Raw genomic sequence first — 9,603 nt, forward strand, 5'->3', positions numbered from 1 at the left:
AGTTTATTATATCTAAGGTATGAGCAGGTTTTAATTGAACAGATTTTTTAAACGGACCTTTCCCATTTACATGCATTGAGAGGCATCACAAAGGCCCTATTGTGTGCTGTGGGCTTGGAGAGGCTGTATGAAAAGCTGGCATCCAAGGTAGGTTGGTTTTTGCAGCAGCAGCCCAGCAGATGTCTCCAGCACAGCCTCCTCAGAGCTTCCAGTCAATTGACTCATTTACCCACAAAGCAGATTGCTCAGTCCCAGCCCACATAATGGTGTAATTGCTGCCTTAATGAGTCAACATATTTTTGTGCTTTGTTTAGATTTTTTTTGTCAGGTTCACAGACTGCATCTCTGCCCACTGATGACCTGTAGCACATTCAGTGTGTTTTGAAGTACTTTAGAATGGCCCCAAGTTCCCAACCCTTCCATTAGGCTGAAGGGCTTAATAAGACATGAGACAGTGCAGACCCATGTGACACATGAAGGTCATTGAGTGGCCAAGCAGGCCGCATCCAAAAAGCCTCTGATTTATGTGGCTGAGTGGCTTCCATCCTTGGCCCACTGAGCACAGTGACTATCTGTCTGCATGACCAGCCTAGTTGTTCCTCCCAGCCAGCTAGCAGCACTGACTAAAGCCCAAATCACACGGAGAGACGCCGTCAATGGTGTCCAAATTTGCACGCAAGAGTAGAGAGCGTCAATTCACATACACTGCATAGCGTATGCCAACTTAATTGTCATGAGAATCCATAATAAACAGTTGTGTTTGTTAAGTTCGCTATGTAGCCCTTGTGAATTGTTGTTGTATGTTCCTTTGACTCACCTTATATGTCCTACGGGAGCCACCGTACCTGCCTGCTCTAAACAGCTGTTATGTTAGCTCACAAACGTTTGTGAGGACAGTTGTAGCTAATACACCCAAGCAGTTTGTAAAGAATGTATCTAGTCTCGTTCTTTCTACTAACAGTATTCTCTCTTGAAATCGGAGTTCCTCGAGTTTCCCAGCCGTAGCCTGCCTAGTCTATATGCCTGTGATCGAAATCAACACAGGTAGGCATAACATTATTGTTTTCAAATATGTATTATTGGCACTGGCAGTATTATTATAAACACTAAATAGATGTAACAATGCCTATTTTCTGGTAATTTATCTGTTCATTTTACCAGCATGGCTTTGCGTAGCTGCGTAGACGCAAGAAAAATAGACTTGCTTTCTAAATTTGACGCGCTATGATGCTGTTGACGCCGTTGACGCTCGCGGCCCGTCTGTTTTCTCTCATTCACTACCGTGCATTCTAATTCCAGCGTGTTCACGTGCGTAAAAAAAACACTTTTCGTTTGATTTGGGCTTAACACACACCATCCCATTGGAAATGTTATACCCTTTCCACATGGAAAGGTGTCAACAGAAAACAAAATGTTTTGGTCAGTTACTGTTCAGGTAGTGTTTTTAGTTATTTTTAAACCATGCAACGTTATACCTGTCATCTTCCTCTCTTAAAACCGTTACCATCTCTCACAAAATGCCAAACCATTACACTGACAGAACTCTGGAGAAGGGGACATGTCTTCATTTTTTTATTATTATTGTAGGCTTCTATTTAGTACTATAATATAAGTACAATTTATCTCACAACCTTCTTGAAAATTACAAACATAATGCCAAAGTACCTGAGGGGCAATTGGAATAATGATGCCTCACAGTTTATGAATAATGAATAATCATTATTTCATTATGCTGTCCAGACTCAGGATCGACATTGAATTTAATGAGAAAGATAAGATTTCTAAATTTTCTTTGACGTAAGTACTATGGCTTAACTCCCAATTATAAATCACTTATCAATTATTTGACCTCAACACAACAGCAGAGATGTACAACGGAACCTCTGAAAGCCACATTCAGCATAAGAATGTGTAGAGAGTGAGAGTGCTGTCCATAGGGCCTCATGCTCTCAGTGTGCTGGCTGATTGGGCGTCAAAGTGACCTGTTGTGATAGCGCTGTACAGTACTGTTGCTAGCTAGCCTGCTGCTTTGTTACTGTGTGAATGACACCAACCCTGACCGGTGTGGCTCCTCAGTGTAATGGCCCATCTCTGGATGGCTTTCTTCTTTGATTGAGGCAGGGATGTAGCATTAGTTCCATTGAGTGAGTCGACCATCTGCCTGGCATTAACCCCAGAACCCTCCTTCTCTTTACAGGCTGGACAATTTGCTTAATATGGCCTATGGCGTAAAGAGGTAATTAAAACTTCACTGAATGCCAAATGTCCATGTTGACAAAATGATTTATATCTTGTTTTCTTCATTTTTGGAAGTCACTTGCATTTGATTCAGTTCAAGGTTATTCTGCGTTGATTTGTTTGGTTTTCTTTAGGCTTGTTTAATTTGAATCCACCAACCACTAGTCCAAAAGGGGAAAAAATTGTATTTTGTTTTCTAATGTTCCATTTGCTTTGTATGATGACTGCTGACTTTTACATTTCGATGCTTTGGATAGTTTATGTGTATATTTCTGTTCTCTTGTGTGTAGCTCTTGTTTTCAGGTGTGGTTTTCTACCAGATGCAGGTACTCTAGTCTAACCTCTGTCCAGATCTATATGTTACATTGGGATCAAGCTCAGTTTGGAATCACCTCATTTTAAAGCAGATTTACTGTATGAAACCACCCAATTCAATAGGACTTTGCCACCATTTTTTGTAATAATACATGTATTACAATAGGTTATAACAACAGGCACAAGTAGTGATGGGTGTTGGGGTTAAGGGGTCAGCGGTCAGTAGGGGGCGAGGCAGGCGAGGCTGGAGACACCTGGATCCCTGCAGGAAATGCTGTTTCACTGAAGCCAGTTCGACTTTTGATCACCTCCGTTTGCTCATATCTTTTGCTTTTGCTACTGTTGATGTTACATAAAGTGAAGCGGCTCTGAGACATGATATCAGCTGATTACATTTTGTTGCATGTTACAGTAATCAGTGAGTTCCTTTGATGTTCCCGCACTCGAATGGAAAGGCTGTGATCCCAGATGTAGCATGAAAAAAAGAAGTATTTTCTTTTTTTCTATTTTTAAATGGAATGATTAAATAGCTTGTTCTATGATGAGGGCCAATCCCCTGAATTCATCGGTTTCCATAATAGTGATTAGCATTCATTTCTGCTCGGCAGAATCAGAGAGCGAAGGCTCTACTATAACACAGTGACAGAATGATGCATTGGAAAGAATAACACCTAGCTCTCCCTCAATGTCCCAGGCAGCAACTCGTTTGTCTAGCATTCCTCGGGCGACGCAGCACTATTTGTACGGAAGGGAGATGCAAATGATCTGACCAAGAAAATTACCACAAAAAGAAGAGAAAACATTTACTTAAATATATTTACTAATATGCTGCAGTGCCTGTTGGTTCAACAACACAGCACCAAGGCAAAGACTATTGAATATGTACAAACTGTCAAAGCAGTAGTGTTTGGAATACAGAAATCCAACAGGCCATGCGTTTAGAATAGCCTCTTGCCTGCTTAGCACATGGTTTGAAGTGGTGATTAATGAACAAAGGCAGGCGTAGTAATAGTAGTCAGTATGCTTTAAAAGTGAGCAGTACAAGGTGGAGGTGGGAGCTAGTGGAGGGTGGGATCGCTGCAGGTCAGCTATGGAAGAACAACACACCACTGTAGTCTCTTCTGTGGCTCTGTTAGCCAGCCTGCATGTCTCTGACCCTCACACACTCACACACACCTGCATTTGCATCCATATGACCATGAAGTTGTTCTTTCTCCCAGACAGAGAAATCAGAATACAATTGAACGTGTTAGAAAAGGCCTTGAAGTTACTAGAGGTTACCTTTCAGTCTGTCACTCGGTATAACATACTATTGGGAGTCAAAGACCAATCATATTCACCTGAAGAAAACTGAAATTACGGCCAACGGGCCAATGGATGCCGAGCCCACCCTCAGAAACCCTGCCTTCCTGGCTATAATACCAGGGCTCGCATTCATTTCCTCAATTCTTCGCTCTTCAGCTCGCATGTCACGCAATTTACAAGCTTTTCAAGCACACAAAGACTACGAGATTCGGCTCCGACTTAGGTGTCTGTTAGTGGGGAGAGAGTACTCATCCCCCTAGATGTTGCGAGTCTTGGGTCTTGGTATTGGTTTTTGTGTTTGCTAAAAGCTAACTACTTTCTGCTCTGCTTGTGTAGCTAATGCTTCCTTGCTTGGGTAGGATTCGTGTTTGCTAAAAACCCACGATTTTCTGCTCTGCTTGTGTAGTCAGTGCTTCCTTGCTTGAGTAAGATGGCCAGTGGTAAGAGTAAGTTAAAAAAGGCTAACCTGAGTTTGAACCTCCGACCTTTCCCTAGGGCATGTGGTTTCACAATTAAAATAAAAGACACTCACGAGTGCTGTCCTGTTTGCCTGGGGTGGAGACACGCTCAGGAGGCTTTGGCTCGGACCAGTTCATGTGACTATTGTCTCCGGCTGGGTTCAACTTCCATTGGGGGTCGGGCTGACTTTGTGAGAAAAATTGGGTTAAGCGACCTCAGGAATGGGGTTGTCTGAGGCCAGGAAAGAGCAGCAGTGGTGGTCTGAGTTTATTGGGGTGTCATCCAAGCCGAGTGAGGCTCATTCCGGTTTCTCCGGCTGTGTTCAGAGTCCGGATTCCGGGGATGATATACTATCTCTGGTTGGCTCTGGAGGGTTTTCAGAGTGTAAATCGGATGACATCAGTCCGGGGCAGCCTAAAGCCCCGGCTTTGGAATCGGCGGGGGAGAGTGAACCATTGGTGGTTAATGCGCCTTTGATGTAGCTGTGTCGTAGAGTGGCAGATCACCTGGCTGAGGGTGTGGCAGCCCGGTCTTTGAATGTGGTCACAATGCTGTGCATCCTCCTTTTCGTGGCGTCATTACGTCAATGGTCCCCAAGGTCCTAGCGCCTGTCTTGAGAGAGGAGATTTCTTCTCTCCTTCAAAAGCAGGCTATTCTGGTGGTCCACGTGTCAGAAGTACAGAGTGGTTGGTACAGCCGGTACTTTTTAGTTCCCAAGAGTGATGGAACATTGCATCCCATCCTGGACTTGCGTGTTTTAAACAAACACCTCAAGGTTTGCAAGTTTAAAATGCTCACACTTCGCAGTCGGTGCGTCCCTGCGATTGGTTCACGTCCATATATCTGAAGGATGCGTATTTTCATGTGGCTATACATCCTCCATTTCGAGGGTATGGCCTAAGAGTTTCTGGTCCTGCCTTTCGGGCTCTCCCTATCATCTAATATATATATATATATATATATATATATATATATATATATATATATATATATATATATATATATATATATATATATATATATATATATATATATATATATATATATATACACGTACATACATACACACTTCCTGTCCCTCCAGGGGATCAGAGTATTGGCCTATCTGGATGATTGGCTGGTCATAGCGGAGTCAAGGGAATAGGTGGAGCTCCACACTGCCACACTGGTTTCCCATATTCAGTCTGTGGGGTTCATAGTGGATCACAAGAAAAGTTTGCATTCCGGCTCTGTCTGGCACGGTTTCAGCTGGGGCACTCAGTGCCTTTTCACTTGTGCCTGCGGTTATTGGGTCTGATGGCCTCTATGATAGCTGTGGTGCCTCTGGGACTTCTGTTGATGCGTCTGTTTCAGCGCTGGGTGATTGCTACGCGTCTGGACGCATCTCGCCACATCAGTTATCAAGGTATTCCTGTCGTGCCTAAGGACGTTGACTCCTTTGAGGTACCCGTGACTGCTGTTTGCAGGGGGTTCTCATGGGCTGGGTAGTGTCCCGCAGGGTGATCATGACAGACGTATCCTTACTGGGATGGGGAGCTCTGTGTGTGGGCTACTTGGAAAGAGGGATTTGGTCAACAGCGCAAAGGGCGCTGCATATCAATTACCAAGAGCTACTGACTGTTTTGCTAGTGCTGAGGCATTTCCTTCCGATGTTGGAGGGGCATCATGTGTTGGTAAGGTTCGACATCAGGATGGCAGTGATGTACATCAGCAAGGCAGGGGGGACGCGGTCTCTCTCTCTCCTCGCCCGTTATCTGCTCGTATGGAGCAGTGCGCATTTCCTGTCGCTCAGGGCAACGTATCTTCCCGGATCTCTCAACGTGGGTGTTGTTCTACTTTCCAGGGGGGGTTATATCTCTATGGAGTGGAGACTGCACCCCTTGGTGGTTGCCCAGATATGGGACCGGTTCGGCAGGGCTGCCGTAGATCTTTACGCATCGCGAGAAAACGTGCATTGTCGTCTATTCTTCTCAATGAGGGATCTGGGTGCTCCGTTGGACCCTGCTCTAGCTGAGTTTCCTCCAGTGGACCTGATTCAGGCCACCATGGAGCGGGTCCGTCAGGAGGGTCTGTTGTTGATTCTGGTGGCTCCCCATTGGCCCAGACAACCCTGGTTCCCGGAGATCATCTGCCTGTTAGGCGGGGACCCGTGGAGGGTTCCGTGTTGTCGGGATCTATTGTCCCAGATGCATAGGAGAGTTTGGCACCCACGACCTTAGATATGGAATCTGTGGGTTTGGCCTCTGAAAGGTTGAATTTGACGGCTAGGGGTTTACACTCAAATGTGATTACGACTAAACAGTTGGCGCATGCGCCCGCTACAACAACAAAAACTATTCTAAAAGCTTTAACAAGAGCAAGGTATTTTGTTTAATTTGAAAACAGCATAACATTTTGTAAAAGCTGAATATTTCGGTCATCAATCCATATACAGTAAGTGGTGCGCATTTGAGGGTTTGGTTTCAGTGTAAAAGAGTTTCTCCTTTTCAGAGCTCTTTGGTGGACATTTTGATGTTCCCGCAAGAGCTTTTTGAGCAGGGCATTTCTTTTTCCACATTGAAGGTTTATATGGTAGCCATTTTGGCATGTCCTGTAGGAATTGATGGCTCTACCCCGGGGTCTCAACCTCTGGTGGTGCGGTTCCTGAAAGGTGTGCGTCGGCTCAGACCAGTGTCTAAGCCTATGGCACCGACCTGGGACCAGGCATTGGGCTTTTTCAGAGGAATGACGATTGGTAATGTCTGTGCTGCAGCGAGTTTGGGTTCCCCACATAACTTTGTGAGGTTTTATCGCTTGGATGTAACAGTGTGGCTCATAGTGTTCTTATGGCTGGGTCTGGGAGTGGGCGCAGGTTGTGCATTTATCACAGTTACCTGTGGGTTTGAGCCTTGGGCTGCCGTGTTTCATCGCATCTGGTCGATGCTATGCAGCGCGCGTGTGCTCTTTACCAAGTCAAGACAGGTGTTCTGTTGTTTTGGACCGTTTCTTGTACGAGTTCTGACATTTCAGGTTCGCAAGGTACGTATTGTTCTTGGAAACATGGGGTCTATGGACTTGGGCTGCAGTGGTAGCGTGTCAGTGGGCATAGCCAAGTTGCAGCAGGTTCTGTTTCCCTATATGGGGTCTGACAGTTCAGGCCTTAGGGGAAAAGGTGGCTTCTGTAACCCCTTTTTGGAGCTGGTGGAACCTGTCTGTGCTTGGGCTGCTGTGGGCCTCCTAGTTTGGTACCCTCTGAGCCGGCTTGGGGCGTGATTTTATGTCCCCATAGTATGTTATACCAAGTGACCGACTGAAAGGGAGTGTACAGTTATGAATATAACTACTGTTCCCTGAAGGAGGGAGTGAGGTATAACATATTTTGGCCCAGGGGGTTTGGGCGTGGTTTCAGTTTTCAGGTGAGTATGATTGGTCGTTGACTGTCCATAGTATGTTATACCTCGTTCCCGCCTTCAGGGAACAGTAGTTATATTCATAACTGTACGTTTTAAGACCTCTAGTCAAGGGAAGACTTGCTGTTAAAAATATACATTTTACACAGGGTGATAGAGTGGCTGTAATGAGACACAAACAATAACCAAAAAGCATATTGTGTTGACAAAGATGTTAAAGCTCATGTAGTACTGATTCTTGCCGATACTTAGAGGCTCTGGGGTCTGAGCAAGACTATTGATCACTGTCATCCTCATCCACCCCAAAACAGATGACTGCAGTGTTGGTGGATGGAATACACTTGTTCGTAATGCTACTGGTACTGGGCTGTAAAGTGCTTCCATTTTCCATTTAGTTTGCTCCTTCCTTAATAAGGGGGAGGCTTCTCTGACACAGCTGCAGTAAAGCGGAAATCTCAATTAAAGCATACCCAATAATGCTTATAGTCATTCCTACAGAGGTGGCATAAGAAATGAACCTTTTATCCAATTTACCTTTTATTTAAAGTGATAATTTCCTTTAAGCGGAAAGGCAATAAGTGAAGTCAACTGAGCATTCAAATCTCTGTATCGCAAAAAGGGAGAAGATTACAGGACGAATAAGAGCAGATTTACTTGGTTGCATACTCAATATCAATGAATTTCCAAATGTTTTAAGTCAGCAAGTTCCTGCAATTTAGTTCCCAATAGAGGCACTCAGGAAGACAGAAGGAGAAAAGCTTCCCCTGTGCCTCCCTCCCTCGGATGCTGCTGCTGGAGCCATTTCCCAGCAGGCCCCCACAGAGCAGTCAGCCTTGAGAAGAAGCCGCTCAGTCAATATGGAGGAGCGATAGAAGGGAGATAGTCTAGCAGGAGGATACAGTATACAGACAGACATACCCATAGTGCATCGTGCACTGGATAGCACTGGTAATAATCCATGTTGGATGGATAGGAATGCTAGAGCTGTTTGGTTGGTACTGTATGTACTGAGGGCTGGTTGGAGCTAGTTATAAAGACTTAAAACCAATACAGTAGATGCTTGGGATTGCAGAGTTTGGTTTCACTTTGGGAACTTGAGTGTATTGGGAAATGGCTTGTCCTACAAGCTCAGAGCTTGTAAATCCATGCACACGCAGTAGGTTTCCAATTTATCTCAATTTGACATTTGTTTCACTTAACATTGTGCTCTTTCTCTCCCTCCCTCTCTCTCTCCCTGTCTATCTTGTGGTGCAGGTTTTCTCCCATCACCATTGACAGCATGACTAGCCTGGTGGGCATGAACATCCCTGGCCACACAGGCACTGGCTGGTGCATCTTTGTCTACAACCTGTCTCCAGACTCTGACGAGAGCGTCCTGTGGCAGCTGTTCGGGCCCTTCGGAGCAGTCAACAACGTCAAGGTCATCCGCGACTTCAACACTAACAAGTGCAAGGGCTTCGGCTTCGTCACCATGACGAACTACGACGAGGCAGCCATGGCCATCGCCAGTCTCAATGGGTACCGGTTGGGCGACCGCGTCTTGCAAGTCTCGTTCAAGACCAACAAGACCCACAAGTCCTGAACCCTTCCTCACTCCAAATCCCCTGTCACCACCACCACCCTTATAGTCGCCCAACACAGCAACTCTCCAACAGGAACACAGCAAACAAACAAACAAAAAAGAACTAGAAACGGCTTATAATATAGCTTTGGACCTATAAGCCAATGTTGCCTAAGTATTACAAAATGAAAGATAAAAATATCCATGATTTGGGAACCTCTGTGATAATACAGGATTCCTGTTGTATATCCTTTCTGTTCTTGTGGTTGTTAAATTATTTTCTCTTCTATGTAAACAGTAGCAAAACCAGTCCCCTTATTTCAAAGAAGAGAATAT

At 44.9% G+C, this 9,603-nt stretch overlaps 1 protein-coding gene across 10 annotated transcripts in view; it reads left to right on the forward strand.

Annotated features, from left to right (window-relative positions):
- elavl4 (ELAV like neuron-specific RNA binding protein 4) overlaps positions 1-9,288 on the forward strand; it is a gene marked incomplete at both ends in the record, with an annotated part of 89,310 nt that extends 80,022 nt beyond the window's left edge. For 9 of the 10 annotated variants that reach the window (XM_084186373.1, XM_084186372.1, XM_084186374.1 and 6 more), the window contains 2 exons: positions 2,198-2,236; positions 8,961-9,288. In XM_084186373.1, coding sequence (XP_084042499.1) covers positions 2,198-2,236; positions 8,961-9,288 — 367 coding nt within the window. The remainder of the gene's footprint in view (positions 1-2,197; positions 2,237-8,960) is intronic. The other variant, XM_084186370.1, reaches the window with a different exon arrangement.
- Between the last annotated feature and the right edge of the window lie 315 nt (positions 9,289-9,603).

Source organism: Coregonus lavaretus (assembly GCF_964263955.1).
Source record: "Coregonus lavaretus genome assembly, chromosome: 21".
In the NCBI taxonomy this organism is placed as follows: domain Eukaryota; kingdom Metazoa; phylum Chordata; class Actinopteri; order Salmoniformes; family Salmonidae; genus Coregonus; species Coregonus lavaretus.